This window comes from Gymnogyps californianus, chromosome 7 (assembly GCF_018139145.2).
Source record: "Gymnogyps californianus isolate 813 chromosome 7, ASM1813914v2, whole genome shotgun sequence".
NCBI classification, from domain to species: Eukaryota; Metazoa; Chordata; class Aves; order Accipitriformes; family Cathartidae; genus Gymnogyps; species Gymnogyps californianus.
In genome coordinates this window covers 33657310-33674560 of record NC_059477.1, presented here as the reverse complement: position 1 = coordinate 33674560, position 17251 = coordinate 33657310, and the positions used below count along the sequence as shown (strand labels likewise).

The 17251-nt window shown below is 40.1% G+C and overlaps 1 protein-coding gene across 4 annotated transcripts; it reads right to left on the bottom strand.

Annotated features, from left to right (window-relative positions):
- Positions 1 to 7403: 7403 nt before the first annotated feature.
- On the bottom strand, positions 7404 to 16719 carry C7H2orf76 (chromosome 7 C2orf76 homolog). 4 transcript variants are annotated; one of them, XR_007766750.1, is made up of 7 exons: positions 16572 to 16719; positions 14812 to 14862; positions 11136 to 11173; positions 10917 to 10998; positions 9686 to 9780; positions 8561 to 8615; positions 7835 to 7885 (listed from the first exon to the last, which is right to left on the bottom strand). XR_007766750.1 is itself a non-coding variant. In XM_050900191.1 (5 exons), the coding sequence occupies exons 1-5, from the start codon at positions 16702 to 16704 to the stop codon at positions 7809 to 7811; spliced, it is 381 nt and encodes a 126-aa protein (XP_050756148.1). In that variant the 5' UTR covers positions 16705 to 16719; the 3' UTR covers positions 7404 to 7808. The 4 variants fall into 4 exon arrangements, 2 of the variants coding, with proteins under 2 accessions (XP_050756148.1, XP_050756151.1); XR_007766751.1 differs by lacking the exon at positions 8561 to 8615 and having other exon boundaries at positions 7833 to 7885; XM_050900191.1 differs by lacking the exons at positions 8561 to 8615; positions 9686 to 9780 and having other exon boundaries at positions 7404 to 7885.
- Positions 16720 to 17251: the final 532 nt, after the last annotated feature.

Sequence of the window (17251 nt, the reverse complement as noted above, 5' to 3'; positions counted from 1 at the left end):
TGGCACTACTGCAGTCCTCCTAGAAAGATAATCTGCTTTAGATTTAGAAACCTCAGCGCTGGAGGATCCACTACAGCTGCTGTTCGGCTGGTTAGTTACTCTTCTTATCTGTTTCCCATATCTGATCTGCAATTAGCTAGCTTCAGCTGCTGCTGCTGCATGCCAGCCTGCTGGCTTAAAGAGCTATCTACAATCAGATGTCTGCGTTTAAGTAGCTGTCTCATTCAGCGCTGTAGAAAACAAAGTTGCTGTGCAAGATTCAAGTCTGCTTTCTGCAAAACCAGGTTTATTTGATTTGGGAGGGACAGGGCAGGGGAGTAGCGTGAAGAAACGGCCATGATACTAACTGCTAGGATATAAGGCTTTCATTTCTAGATTGCTGCTTTGACTCTAAAACCAACTGATGTCCCCCAGTTGGACACAAATACATGCATAAAGCCAAAGATGTGACCTCAAAGTAGTGTGAAAAACAGACCGATACCATACCTTCCATTTTAAAAATCTCAGTTCACTGAAGAAAAGGGGCTTCCCAAACTGGCCTTAAAGAATATGTTCCCTGGGCTTCAGGTTAGAAAGTGGAATTAAACCTTCCCAAGATGTGGAATGAGAGCAGACAGCAGCAGTTCTTACAGTACTTGTTGACAGTCATGGTACACAACACAAAGTCACCTGGTAGAGAGCAGAAATGGACATGCAAAGGTAAATTCTTATATTAATGTGTCATACTGAGCTCTTGAATGTATTCACTACCAATTGAAACTCCCACTTTTCTGGCTAGCTGCTTTTGGCCCACTACAAAGGAAAGAATCTATTGCTATCAGAGAGAGAGAATGCTGGCAAACAAAAGGTACAATCCATATCTGATCAAAAATATCATATCTACAGGAAGATGAAAGCTCTATGCCCCATCGTCTCCGCCACTGCATCACCAGCCCAAACACCCACCTCTCCTCTCAGCTACCTGCCACACGTGCCATGCTTCAAGACAAGGTCCTGGTCGCCAGTGAAGCAGAACTGGGTGCTGTGCAGAAGGAAGAGAAGTGAGAATAACACCTCCCAAACAACCTGCACCCATGCACACAGTAGTCTTCCCCTGCAGACAGCAGAAGACTGCACAGCTGCAATCTCCCATGCATCACCTCCGGACTGCAAATGGTGTTTGAGGGTTATAGTGATAGTTTGGAATCAGTAAGCAGTTCTCAAACACAGCAAGCTGTGGTAAGCCCCTAGCATGACACCAGTGCTGTGAGGCTAGAAGAAAGGAACTAAAGCAGCAGCCCAAAACGGAAGGAAGAATTTAGGTCACCCAGGCTCTACCTGCCACTTAACTTCCCTCTCTTCGATAGTCTACCTGCCGTCTGCAACCTGCTGCAAGTGACAGGAATCTCAGCAGAAAGCTCCGTCGCACCTTGTCCCTGTGCAACAATTCAAATTTACCCTTTTAACCAGGCAGCAGCTATGCACATTTCAATCACTGGCAGCATCAAGTTATGCACACTGCTTGGGTTTGGGTTCCGAAACTCATATCCCATCTCAGCTCATCACAGCTGAGAAAGCATGGCCCAGAGAACGCAGTACCAGGTTCTCCTTAGCCCTTTCTCATGGTTTAACCCTAGCCAGCAACTAAGCACCACACAGCTGCTTGCTCACCCCCCTCACAGTGGGATGGGGGAGAGAATCGGAAGAGTAAAAGTGAGAAAACTCATGGGTTAAGATAAAGACAGTTTAATAGGTAAAGCAAAAGCTGTGCATGCAATCAAAGCAAAACAAGGAATTCATTCACTACTTCCCATCGGCAGGCAGGTGTTCAGCCATCTCCAGGAAAGCAGGGCTCCATGACGCGTAACCGTTACTTGGGAAGACAAACACCATCACTCCGAACGTCCCCCCCTTCCTCCTTCTTCCCCCAGCTTTATATGCTGAGCATGACATCATATGGTATGGAATATCCCTTTGGTCAGTTGGGGTCAGCTGTCCCGGCTGTGTCCCCTCCCAACTTCTTGTGCACCCCCAGCCTACTCACTGGTGGGGTGGGGTGAGAAGCAGAAAAGGCCTTGACTCTGTGTAAGCACTGCTCAGCAGTAACAAAAACATCTCTGTATTATCAACACTGTTATCAGCACAAACCCAAAACATAGCCCCATACTAGCTGCTATGAAGAAAATTAACTCTATCCCAGCCAAAACCAGGACACCCTTGCACTACAAGGAAGAAGTAGTAGGAGCTTAGGGTCAGAAGCATGGAGAATACATTTGTTGTGTGTTTAAGCTGTGTTGCTGAAGATGTTTTGCTCTGCTTTGCATGTGTGTCTGTTCTGGGTGGTTTTCCTTGTGTTTAAAAAAAATAGGCATATTTAAAATCTACGTTACAAAACCTCAGCAAATTAACACTGATCTTTTCCAGACAATTCTTCAAATGAATGTTCTGCAAATGCCTCTTCACAGCATGCAAAGATTTAGATACGCTGGAACTGGCTCCGCAAAGGATGCTTTCTAACAAGAGGAATTTAAGCACTGATACCAGTTCAATTTGCCGCTTTTTGATTTTAATATAAAAAGAAATATTTTCTGCAAGGCAAGATTCAGCTTTCATCACCAGAACCCTAGCACAGACTTTGCAGGCTAAACTAATTCACAGATAAGCACTTTTCATAAACATTACATATTTCTTGGCTTACACGGGTTCTGGAGAATGAAAGAACAGGCTGTGCTGACATCTGGTGGCTTTCTCTGCAGACAGTTTATGGCAATAGCTCTTGGCTTTTCACTGCATTTTTTTTGCATTCTTGGTGTAACTTCTCTCATTTCCTTCCAACATACAAAGCATTATGATAAAAACATTTTTCTTTCCACTGACCAGTGGACAGTGCTGTCCCATGCAAGTCCTCCTGTAAAGCAAGAAAGGATCCTTTGTCGTGCACAATTACTGACAGCATAGAAAAGGTCTCCTCTTTATTTCAAAGCATATTTCTTCATGAATACGAAAAAAAAAATGTACATTCACTGCCACAGGAATTGCGTATCAGATGAGGTACAAACCTAACCATTAAAGCACTGCAAATCAGCAGAGGAGGCAGCACGAAGCAAAGGAAGTGGCTGGGAAAACATGCAAAGGTGTGTCCGTTTGTCTCACTCAATAGGAAAGTAGGTAGTAGGGAAAAGTCAACATCCTGATAATATGAAAAATAGGAAAGTTGTCTACTAGGCATCGTTGCTTGACTCATTAATCATTTGCAAATCTGTGCCAAGTAGTACTATGAAAAGGAAATCATGGAAGGAGGATGGGGTGCCAACCAGGAAGACTGAGCTCAGTCCAAACTGTTCAATAAGCAAAAGTGTGCACTTGCCTTACGCATTTGTAATGCCTCCAGCCGGCTGCCATTGCTCTGAAGCCGGGACCCTCTCAGTCATACGAGACCAAGAATGAGTATCGCATGTTCCAGTTTGTCATTCTTGATCTCTGGACACTCAGGATTTCTGTGGCTATTAGCTTCCAAGGACAGGACCCACGGATGTGGGTAACTCTTGGACTGTTACCTGCAAGCTCATTTTTAAGTAAATGATCTGTCAAGGGATGTGCTGAAGGGACATCCCTCTTTCACAGGGAGTGAAAGAGAAATACCACAGCTTACAACATACCTCTGGATCACCTTTAAGACAGAATGTTTACATCAGATATAGCAGTTTCCCAACTTTAACGGTGGTGCATATCAGATCTTTGAGGACTCCTTTATGCCATTGGTAACTGTGAACATTTAACTCAGCTATCGATGTCAGCAATTTTCTTATCTCTTGCTTCTTCAAGAGGCAACATAACTACCTCTGGACAGAAAAAGACTGTTGCATGCAGAAAGTATAACGTGACAAAGCCAGAAAAAACAAGATGCCTATTCCAGCAGTTTATGAGTTCAATTCCAAAAAATATGAAAACGCACCATTTTCATACCTGTAGTGCTATAAAAAGCAGCACTACTCCAGTATTTCTGTGCCAAGAGGGTTGTACAGTCAAGATTTTGCGTGTTTATTCAGTTACACTGTTACCGCTTCTTCCTCTTTATGGTAATTCCTTTCCTAATTTCCTTTCTTCTCCTTTAGTAGCTATTCTTCCACAGTTCCTAATCAAAACCCCAGTCTCTCTGAACTGATTTTTTCTCCAAGAAACACCCAAGCTCCACACACACCCCTGGCTTCCAGTTTGACTGCCTTTCCCTGCTACAGTGCTATAACCCAGGAGAAGTAGTATCTTATTTCAGCATCCACTCTGGATGCTGTTCTTTTTGTTTAAAAAAAAAAAAGGCTGGTGAAAGGCTCCAAGGACATCATACTGAAAGATGAATCCTTATTAACCCCACGATGTCTAAGAACACTAGCAAAGCTATATGACTTACCCCACTAGTCATGGAGAAGCCACCTTTGACTAACAGTAACTGTACACGGATGCAGTTCATGACCTCTGCCAGGATAACAAACCATGGTACCAACTCTGTAGGTGGTTTCCTTCAATAGAAAGAGGATTTCATAACAACATGGGCAAAGACATCTCAGTCTTTACTAATTTATTAGCCAGTGTTCACAGATTTCACTCAGTACTCAACAATCCTGGAATCAAACCTACTTTGACACAAGGCTACACCATATCCCACCGAAAAATGTTGGAACAGTGTCCTGGTTTTGGCTAGGATAGAGTTAGTTTTCTTCCTAGTAGCTCGTATAGTGCGGTGTTTTGGATTTAGTAGGAAAATAATGTTGATAACACACTGATGCTTTTAGTTGTTACTAAGCAGTGTTTATACTAAGTCAAGGATTTTTCAGCTTCTTATGCCCAGCCAGCAAGAAGGCTGGAGGGGCACAAGAAGCTGGGAGGGGACACAGCCAGGACAGCTGACCCAAAATGGCTACAGCGATATTCCATACCATATGATGTCATGCCCAGTATATAAACTGGGAGGAGCTGGCCGGGAGGGGTGGATCACTGCTCGGGAACTAACTGGGCATTGGTCAGCGAGTAGTGCATCACTTGTTTTGTATATTCTAATTCTTTTAGTAGTATTATTGTCATCATTTTATTATTCTTATTATCATTATTTTTCTTCCTTTCTGTCCTATTAAACTGTCTTTAGCTCAACCCACGAGGTTGGTTTGGTTTTTTTTTTTTTCTGATTCTCTTCCCCCATCCCACTGCAAGGGGGGATGAGTGAGCGGCTGCGTGGTGCTTAGTTGCCGGCTGGGGTTAAACCACGATGAACAGCATCTATCTTAACAAGTTCTCAGTTATTATCTATGGTTTTGTGGAGTTTATTTGAAAGAAGCATTATTAAAGGTCCGATTAAAAAAAAAAAAACACAGTAGAAAAACACTTCAGGAATAAACCAGTTTACAAGTACGGCCATTGAGAGCATTACAAAAGGCTCTACTGTGCTGCTGCGGAAAGGAGCCAATGAAGTGCCATTGCCAGAGCAACTGAGCTCACAAAGCAGTAGTTTAACTCTTCCCTTGGAAAGAGAAGCTAATCTGGAGCGCCAGACTCATCATTCTCAAATATTTGCATTAAAACATTTACCTTTTTCTCATTGATGCCGTAGAATTGCTCTTTTACTGTGCCATACTCGATGTGGCACTGAACATTTGTAACTGTACTAGCCCAGAAAGGACAGTTGTTAAAATCTGGTGACTCTTTCAAACACAAATGCCTTTGAGAAAAGGGACCACAAAACCAATCCAAGTGTGTCTGAAAGGGCTGGAGACCAAATTCAAATCCCCAGAACAGGAGGAAAAGAATGACAGTGTTTGCTCAGTCTGAGAGCCTGAGTGTGCTGACAGACGTCATCTAGATGCCTTGGTAGCACAGTTCAAGACATTGATCTCTCCGGTATGCCATCTACTTCTTACAAAGTTACCTTCATTATTGTCAGTCTGGCTGAACAAAGCTGGTATACTCTGGAGTGCAATGCATTGTCTTAAACTGTCTGAGAAGATGAGTACAAACTCATATTAGCCAGATTAATCTGTAAACATGACAGACTGTGTAAGAAGGTAGCTGAGATATGGGCCCATGTTTGGAGAGCAGGTACCAGCAACAGAAAGGCGGCCTGGACAGAAAGAGGAGGCAAGTGGTAACTTCTCCTCACAAATTCATCAGAGCATGCATAACAGCATCTAAATTCCAAGAGAACACAGGTTACTTCTGTGACACATCAGTGTGTTATCAACATTATTCTCACACTAAATACAAAACACAGCACTGTGCCAGCTACTAAGAAGAGAATTAACTCTATCCCAGCCGAAACCAGGACACCTCCTTACAAGATAAAGATACAATCACCCTTTTAGTCACAGATGACAAAGTGGTAGACTACTTTCACAAGAGAATAAAACTCTGTTTGAAGCAAAGCTGTTGGTGAGTAACACCAGCTACCAAAACGAGCCTAAACCAGAGAGCTGTCAGGAAGGATGAAGAAAATGAGGTGGGAACAACACATAGAGGTTTCTTTGGCCCTACATCTAAAGTAAAGAGAACTTTTATTTAGATACTTTGGAAATCACACATCTGCTTTCACTATCAATCACATGTCAATTAAAAAAAAAAAAAATCATCAAAGCTCTAGGAAACTGTAAGCTTACTTCTCTGGAAAGTCTCTTGTGGAAATGGTGTTGTCAGCTCTCACCGAGAGCTGAGGGTAGATGTGTGGGTCTAAAGCAATTGCACATGAGGTCTCATTTGATTTAGCAGAGCTTTTCTTCAAAAAGCCTGCTAAGGCAGAGAGCCAGCATCACTTCTACTTCAGTGAAGAGAGGCTTAAAGGCACAGTATCCCATCTTGGTACCCCCTAAAAAGCAGTTTCATAAGCAGTATCTATCTAAAGGTACTTTATGGATGCATGATTATTTTTTCTTATTCTTGATTTGGTTAATGTAGTAGGAAAGCCTGGAATTACGAAGAACTAACATATAGCAGCAGAGTATTTGGCTCTTGGAAAGCAGGAAAGAATCAATTCCAGTCTTGAAGACATGTGGCTCGCAGACTGGGCCTCTCCTCGCAAAAATGCAATCATTCAGGTTTTATTCTTAGAACTGAAATCATGAGCTTTCACTCCATTTAGAAAAATGCCCAATTCCTACTTATGCACACTGACGTCCTGGCAGAACTCAGGTTGCTACCTCGTACATGCAGGTGCCTCCAGGCAGTAAAGCCAGAAACAGGCGAGCTGGTCCTTGAACACAAAAGCCTCCCAACAGTCACTTGTCCCTTTCAGCATGCTAAAGAGGGCTGGAAAAGAGTATAAAGGAAAGCATTCACCAGTGAAGAGCATGCCAGTCTGCACCATTTAAACAAAAGAGACCAAACATAAAATGAGAGAAGTAAAGCTATGACTTGAAACAGAGTGATTCTTTTCTCAAGCTCTCATAAATCTGTGACCCAGTGATTTGGTCATAAAACGTTTCCATTTTCATTATAAGTTAGTAGTGTGATGGGATCTTACTGTGCATTGTATGATCTTCATATGTAGCTAACGTCTGCTGTAGGATCACACCAAGCATGTGTGTCACAGGTCAGAGATTGCACTGCCTGCATCATAAGAGGCAAGCAAAGGAAAAAGAAATGCAAGGAAGAAAAAAAGTCATTTATGTCCCCCAGTTTTCCTTCTCTCAGTCTCAGCATATTGACAGAAATTAATTTCTATAAGAAGGGAATTGCCCTGTTTGCAAAGCAATCCTCTAGGATTTATTGATCTTTAAGAAAAATCTCATTAAGCAGAATAAGGAAAATTTACAACAGGTATGGGAAAACAAAACAATCTCTTGGGATCTTCACCAGGCCGAAACAGGATTAGCTTTGTAGTTTCTGTAATCTTCCTCACAGAAGAATGCTAATTCGGTCTCATTTGCTAGAACGAATAAAAAATTAAATATTTAGCACACCAGTAAATGAACCACCCAACAGCAGCTGTTTAGAATCTTAGAAGACAATTGGCAATTTTTTGGTCAAAGACAATTCTAAATCACCACACACTTTTTTCCCCCTCATATTTTTACAAAAAAGATTCCAGTATTAAAGATGTTGTTTAACCTTGTTAAAAAAAAAAACAAACAAACAAAAAACAACAAGAACCTGAATATATAGAAGTAAATATGTACACAAGACCCCTCAAGATTTGTTTAACACAGGCTTCAGAATTGTTTGTATAAGCATTCAGCAAATTAAATGATTGCATTTCTAATGCCTTCAAATGCTAGAAAAATAATGAAGCATGATTTTCTCTTTTTTTGTGCGTTTTTCTGTTAGGAAAGGGAAAAAGAAACTATTTTTTCCATTAAATTAGCCCGTAGGTATAATTATTTAATACTTAGAGGATCAGTAGAATATTTTACAGATCACTTTACATTCTCCCTCATGACCCATCAAAATATGTGTCTGAAGAAGTTAATTTTTTGCCCTGCTGATGATTAATTCATGAGGCTTCAACAATATGCAAAGTGAAAGACACAAATTGGCTTCTCCAGCAATACCTTCAAATACCTCTAATTATTCACAGGGGATATGGCAGAGCTAAAGGACCCACCAGGGTTCAGAGCAGTCACAATTCTTTCAACCCAGTAGGTCAAGGACTTCCTCTTCTAAAACAATAAGTCAGCAACATTACTAATTCAGAACAGAGAAAAATCTGATGGAAAGCCTTCACAATTATTAAACATGGAATTCTTTAAGGTGCCGAGCCAATAAGTTCCACATTCGTTTTTTAAATTAAACCTGAAGTTAATGAAGTCTGCCTGTCTTGTAAAAAAGAAAAAAAAAGAGCAGAAGGGGTTTTAGAACCTCAACTAGAAAACAGACAAGACTGTTTGCAATGAATACTGAACACTTTATTAACATACACTCTGCTTTTAAAATAAAACAGGCAAGCATTAACTTTGCTGACTAGATAGTAACTGTAATAATCACTACCACAGAGGCTTTCCCGAGGACACTTATCTAATGTCCTCATAATTTATAACTCTCTAGCCCAACCCTGTAAAGTGCCAAGGGCAATCAACTGCAGCTTAGAAAAAATGTTCTGCATGTCTCAGAATTTCCCAAATTTTCTAACTCCAATTCTCTGTTTTATTCTAGTAAATCTTGTCCAGACTAGATATTGGAAAAATGTAGTATGTCAACAGGAGATTTCAAATCTTCTTACTGATTTAAATGAAACTGTACAAAATGAGGACTAGTGGTATATGCTATCATACTTCACTTCCTTGGTTTACTCTTTTCCTCTTCTTGTTGAAGAAGAAAAGTAAAATCTTCAAGATTATACTACAAAGAACCCACTCCTAACTTGGCTAATTTTCATATCAAGATACACTGGAATATATCAAAATTCAAAATGGCATAATGGCATGCTGCATTTTACAAAGCAAGAGGGTTTTTTTTTCTATCACAAATACCCACTATATACTAATGACTAACTGCTGTTAGTTATTCTGAAAAAAATAAAAAGCAGCTTTAAATTGTTTTCTGCCCTGAATAAGCCACACCTCTCTCTGTACAGAGACACAGAACAGGCTAGTCTATTCTGATTTCCTTTCACTATAACATTTACTCTGATGTTTTGACACCTTTTTTGAGATCACATCCAACTGTTTCACTGCTGTAGCTACAAACCTAGTTTCAAAGATGGATAATATATACAAATATTTATCAATACCTTTTTGAAAGAAGGCAGCTCTGGACAATGTTGTTTCTAATTCAACATTTGGCACTGTCATCAGTCCCTCTCCTGAACTGCATTGCCTCTTATGCCTTAGGTAGATAAAAATCATGCTTAAATTAATCTTCTGCTAACTAAATTACAAATCTATAAGACCTGAGTGCCAGTAATCCTCCTTCCTGAGGAACCTTTTTTTTTTTCTTCCCCAGATAAAAAGACCTGGTTTAGTACAAACAGCCAGAGAATAAGTATCATTCATATTATAGGAACACCCAAAGACCTTTAGGAAAGGTATACTGAGGCCAGTTGCAGTGCACCCCAGAAAAAAACATTAAAAAGATATCCCAAGTCACTTAAAACCAGAAAGTAAATGGCAGGAAACAAAAGAGCCGAGAAACCTATGAGAAAGAAATCCCATTCACTAGCTGGGGAGCAGTGAGAGGGCATCAGGAACAGGAAGGAGCTTTCTCTGCAACACCTCTGCCTTAGAGCGCAGGCAGTTACGCATTCCAGCTAGGCAAATCAGATTCAACTGAGCGAATGTCCATATCAAGGTGGAATGCAACTACATCCCTTAAGTACCCTGCTGCCACAAAGTCATTCAGCCACATTTATAAGAAGCCCAAAGGACATACAGGGACCATCAATTTTATCATGACAGACATTTCTTTACATTATTACCAAAAGACATGCCGTATATGTAGTCCCCTGTCAAAATGTGAGAAATCAGGTCAAGTTTCAACTCTTTGCTATGTTCAGCACATTCTATAAATGATACTGCTTGAGCTTTCCTGAGCAATCTGGCTATCAGCACTGTATGCTGCACATTAAACAAATCTAATCTTATTTCATTATTCTATGCTGGTTCCACTACTTACATTTCTAACCAAAACATCAGTTTAAATGTTACTGATAAGACTAAGCAGACACGGTACTAATAACCTATCTGTCAATCATTTAAAATTACTCTCAGCAGAATTATAAGCATACCCTCTAAAAATCACAATTTGCATTCTGAACATTTGGAGTGCAGATACCTGCTGCCCTCAGTCCAATGATTTGAATGTACATTATCCCCGCTTCTTCCCTGAATAATTATCAAGTAGTCTAAAGAGCATCAGGAATAGCATTTACTTTTCAGTAGGCTATCCAAACATAATCAGCCAGTTATCAGTTTAATGACAACCACAATGAACAGCACCTTCAGTCAATACAAATGTACTCCTACCTACTCCAGCTGCTTTCAGCATACTGTCTTCTTTCAAAATCAGTTTGTCATCATCTTCCAAACTCACTACAAGTTCACCAGTCTACAAATCAGAGAACCAGAATACAAAGATAAGAATAAGAATATACTGACTGTCTCTGCCCTAATCTTGTTTGACAGTGCAGAGATCTGCCTGCATTAAAGCACGTAAAAGGGGAAGAATACAGCTAATAATCATACCTTAGATTTGTGTGCTTGGTGAATAATCTTCATTGTATCTGAAAGAAAATATAATGTTTTCCTAAAATAAGGCTTAATAGGCAGGTAATGCTGAAAGTTGTACTTGGGGAAAGAGAGACAAACAAAGGGGTAAGGTTCAAAATCTTTTATTATTAACAATTTTGTGTATTCAACCTAAAAGAGGAGCAAACATCTTAATTTCCCCGTCCTGCAAGCCACAGTCTTAAACCAGTCAATCCAACATTAAGGTACCACATCCTATTGGGCTTCTGTCTGCTGGCTGAATTACAGTAACTAACTAATGACCATCCCAATTGCCAGTCAAAACACATCAATTTAAATGCCAGTTAGGGTGTTTTAACCTAACAGGTTTTACACATGCAATTGGGTCAGGACAAACACCATTTATGCACTGTCAACTACTACAGTTACATTGATAGGCAGCAAGTGATTCAGACACAGTAACCTGACCACTTTAGATCATTCCTTGAAATTTTCCTTCTCATGAAGAAAGCACCCGTGGTAGAAATTTTGTTAAGCAAATCCATTTTCCATGAACATGTACAGCCTCTCCTTTTTTTAATGCTATACCCTCTTCAATAATATTTACCTCTGATATGTTTGTGCAGTGTAGCACTTTCAGAAATTATGCTATACAAAAAAAAGAAATATTGCTTTCCTCTGGCAACGTGGGCAGGGCTTTGTCAACAGAAGGGAAAAACAGGGGAAAATAACGTGGTCACTAAAGCAACCAGATGAGTGCAAAGATCCAGAGGGAATGGAAGTCAGAAGACGCCCATGCAGCGTTAAAACAAACAAAAAAAACAAAACCAAAAAAATCAAACTCCAAAGTCTCTGTGTTTGAACAAATTCAGAGTAACGCATCAATCCCTTCCCAACAAAGAAGCAAAAAGCAGTTCTGCTTGCCTGCTCATTTTCTGTTCTAGTTTGGTTTTGTGCATTAACTGAACACTACATGTTGAAATAGTCTGGTAAGAGAAGGATGCAGGAAAGTTAAATATAGGCCAAAACAACTTTCAAACTACCAAGAGCAAGTATTCAGATGTTCAGAATAACAGAGATCACATTCCCATTCAGCTTGCTTCCATACCACTTGAGCCCATTTTGAACATTTTATTTAAAACATTATATAAGGTAAAAACTACTCTGTATTCCCACTGCAGAGGTCACTGAGAAGGCAGCCTTAGCATGCTGCAATAAATGCAGTATTAGAAGCAAGACACATTAAATTGCAATTACCAGGATCCATCTTGCATAGAAGCATTGCAAAAAGACCAAGCAATCACAGCAAAAATATCCTGCAATCATGAAACCTTTCTACCACAGCAAATACAATCCAGCCTCTGCCTGTTAGTTTTAAGCTTCTCCATCTACTTTGTCACATTCTCTTTTCTCTAGTCTTTGCCCAGTCATTCTCTGAACTATTGTCTCCATTTTACTTGTTCACAACTCCACCACTGGCATCCAGCAGTTTACCGTGTCTTCATCTGAGCTATCAAATGGCTTCTCTAACTCTGTTACAGAAATGAAACTGCAGTCTCTTCTCATCCTAGCTAAAGCCTTTTGTCCTCTCAATAGCCTTTGCTATTTCATCCCCATTTAGTCCCACTCAATCATATTCCCAAATTTTTATCTTTCCTTTTCTGGTAATACATCTTCCTTGACAATAGATAAGAAATCACTTTCTAAGTCTGATCCTGTGAAGTATCTACCATATTGCTCCACATTCATGAAGAAAAAAAAAAAAATTGAGAAGCAGCTTATGAGACGAGTTAACACCCAGGCTGCCATCATCAGTGAAAAGATGGCAATGACAGGGTAGGAAGATGACTGAGAAGAGTTCTGGACCAAGGACAAAAATGATGTGTACAAAGAAATTAAGAGAAAATGAAAGTCATAAGCTTTGAGATGTGAGTTAGAGCACCAAGCCAAGAGGCGAAATGTGATGGCGTTATATATGATGTTGAGAGAACAAAGTGGTGCTGAATTCTGGAGTGAAGGAAGCTGAAACAGGCAAGGTGAGAGACAGCCAGGTCCAACTGAGATTTCTGGCACTGCCAAACAAAGCAGAAGGAAAAAATCTGACTCTTACTAGCACTATTCATGCAGAAGTCTCACTGCCCTTTCATCACCAAAATACAAGAAAGACAGTAGAGCACACAAGAGGTGCCAAAAACATGAACCTGGATGATACACAGCCTGAGGGGAAGGTGAGGAACTTGGCTTTGATTTTTCTGTGTGAAAATTTCCACGCAGCTAGCACCATCCCACTAAAAGTAGGCTCCCACTAACTGGTGTAACAGGTTTTAAAGTTCTGCAGTGTTTTTCAGCCACATTATGCTCAGTCCTACGCAGCACAATCAGGTGCTCTCAGCCACAACGTATGCCTTGGAAAAAAATAAACTGATGCTCTAAGTGATGAAAGAACTAGCAGCAGGGATAGGCAACACCAGGAATACAACTGACAGCAGCAGTTCTAGATAGGAACCCCTCATCTAGCCAAAGCCACAGATATTAGAGGGAGGAAGGGCACCTCCAAACTCAAACTTAGAGTTACCTAGATTTTAAGACCTTAAGTAATATATTAAAAATAATAGCAACATTCAAGTCCTTGCCACTGACGTATCATAAATCTTAATCCCTAATTCTTTTTCTGCTTTCATTTTGCACTATCTGTTTCATTATCAACAAGAACACAGAATGAAATGCTTGGCTTTTTTTTTTTTTTTTTTTTTTTAATAGGCAAATAGAGTCTATTACCATTCACATGTATTAAGTAGGTTCCTCATTCAATTCTTTGAATCACTGTAGAGGAAGGAGTTTGTCAACTCCAAGAACATGGGAGACAGAGGATCACTTGCAGCAAAACTCCAAGGGAACTTTCAGAATTGCCAAGTTTAGGAAAAGATATGTTACTGACATCTGAGTTAGCAAACTCCAAGAAAGGAAGTAAGTTAGTCTGTTTTGAAAGTATATTCTGTCCCAAACAGATGAATTGCACATGTTCATGCTAATATTCACAACAAGGAAATATACACATAGCTTTACATCAGAGGATAAAGTCAGCCTAGATTTCACACCAGGCTATTTCATTCTGTCAGCTTGTATTTAAGAGCTTTCATATCTACTTTGAGCAAAGTTCCCCTGCTTCTCTTATATCGTGTAAATTATTTAAGTATATAAGTCTTAGGCATTTTCTATTTACTGCCTTCAGCTCCTGCTCCTGCTTCACCATCCTTTCTGACTTCACAATTAGTAAACAGACACACAATAGATACAAAATGAAACACATAAGCACAGAGAACTACAGTTTCAAAGCGTTTGAGATCACTAGAGTAAAAACAGAGTTAAAAGGCACTTATAAAAGTAATAAAAAATTAATACCAAAAACCATTGGTACCAATTAGCAAATAATGTATAACATGCAGCCTAATTCAAAGATTAATACAGAATTTCAAAATAATGGTCAAGTTCTGTAGACATGATCCCAGTGGCATAACCCCAGCTACAAGAGCTGGACAGAGTTGCAAACGTAGGCAGGCACTGCCACCAGCATGAGTATTCTACAGCAGTTATCTTTTAAATTTTATAAAAACTGGTATAAAATATTATGTCTGCATTTTACAGGAATTAAAACAAAAAAAACCCCACCTACCATACTTGTAATTTTTAAAAGGAGGAGGAAGTCCTGTTCTTGAAGACACATCTATTAAAATAAAAGCACCAAGTTAAAACAAAGTTGTCTTTTTTTATTTCCAATAGTTTATTCTGTATTATTGTGCAATGTATGCATCCTGGACATCCTTTACATCAAAATAAATCCACAACACAGGAGACTTGTTTGAGCATAAAATACTAAAACACAGCCTTTGGCTCAGATTCTATAGTTACTCCGTATCTGATTAACTTCACTTGGGCATGAAGTCCCTCTGAACAAAACAACCCATGAGGACAGTGAGTCAATGCAATTAGGATATGATCACAGGTGTCTGATCCTTCAGAAATCTGCCAGGAACATCCTGTTAATGGTTTGCACAGCATCTCTCTCTACCTCTCTTACACAAACAGCCATGCAAACCAGCCACAAAAAGGAAGCCAAACTGTAGAAAATTAACTCTTTAGTTGCAGGCAGGACACAGCCCATAAGCAACTGCAAGAACACTAACACCTTCCCTGGTGCCAGTGTTCCCAGTGACACCCAGGGATTTAACCAGGGCCTTGGAAGGCCCAGTCACCTGTGGGGTGCTCGGCAGCAAGGCAGCTGAAACCATAATTTCATCAGTAGTTTAACAATTTATCTCAAGCTCCTCCTTCAAAACAGATTACAGTAAAGGAAGGAACACGGCTTTTCGACCAGGAACGGCACTATCTGTCTGTGGAATGAAGTTCCAAAAAGTCTTGTTCAAGACACTAGCTTTGTCTCAAATAACAGTGAGTTGCAATACTGCACACATCAAAAGCAAGTTTCTTAGCATTATTTTTTATTTTATTCTTCATAACAGCAGCTGTACTATATGTTCTGAAAGTACCTGTAGTTTTCCAAAAGCATCCTAAGATCTTGCCATGCCTATCACTGTCTAGAAGTACGGAAGTTGCTGAAAACACAATGCAGCCATAAGGCCCAGGGCAACATCCTAGGAGTTGCTCAAATGTTATCAGCTATAACAGTTTGAGACTTGTTTAAGCTGACTTCATGCAAAAAAAAAAATCAAATTATGTTATTCTGCACCCTTTGAACGTCTCCATTTAGGTGTGTAGAAATACACTTGCAAGATTAGGCTAACACCCAAACTACTGAGTTGCTGTGTGGGCTGGTCTACATTAATTAACTTTTAGATACACTGCCACTTTCAACCAGGCTTCTAAAACACAAAGCCCATAGATGAGTAAATCCACATCACAAAGCTAAAGATGGAGACAGAAACTCAAAAGCAACAATGCACAGTGAGACCTCACAGTGTCAAAAACTATTTTTCAAGATCCTCTCTTCTCACAAATAGCAAACAGACTTGCGTTCCCACATTCCACATATTGGTGTAGTTCCTAAGGATCAAAGGCTCTCTAAATTCTATTAATTTACTCCTGTTAATTTAGGAATAGCTGCCTGACAGCACCACTCAAGGAGCCTGAGGCACCGAGCCAAATGCAGCAATGCCCTTGTCTTTTTGACTAAACATGGGGATTTGGGCAGGGGGAGCAGTTTATCCAAATTTAGGCATGGCACACTGACCATGGAAGCTCTTATTAACTCCAGACCTCTCATCCAAGGGAGGAGAGCACACAGGGGATGTAAGCACAAGTCTGGCATCTCTACCAAAGCCGCAGAATTCCCATTCATTTGCTCCCCTCCACTTTCTTGTGCAGGGACAGCAACACACGGGACTGAAACGAATGAATAAGACAACCGCCCCTTACCCTTCCGCACAAAATTAATGAACTGCTTTACTGTCTGATCCAAGTTAACTCCATGATACACCACAGGTCTGAAGTTCCGGTGTTCAAAAGAGCGAACAAGACGGACTGTGATGGTTGAGCTTTCTGCTGACATGAGAACTAATTCTGAATAACCTGGAAAACATTAAAGAGAGGAATTATTGCCTTTCGTCCGTGTACAAGCACAGCTAGAAACCAAGGTGCAGGTGGGCCTCATTCAAAGATTAAAACATGGCGAGAAATTCAATAGCATTATGTCTTTCGGCACTTCACTTTTAGTATTTCTACAGAAGCAGTAACATGATCTCAAAACAAACAGGGTTACCTAGGATATTATTGATACTGCACACCAAATAGTCCAGTATTTGTACCTGTGCTGTGTACTACAGCACCAGACTCCATATTAAACACACAAAAATGTTATGGATAAGTGCAAGTATGTCGTTTGCGTTTTAAGTGACTGACGACTTTACCTGCTGGGTGAGTAACTTTGTGCTCTAAATGAATGTACTAACATGAACAAAACCAAAACCTTTTTAATATGCTTATGTTGTAGAGAACATAATACCCTGAAAAATGCCTAAGCTCTTACACAACGCTCATTTTCACCTCCCCACAGAAAGTGGAAAAACCTCCCCCCAATACACATGCAAATAATTCTC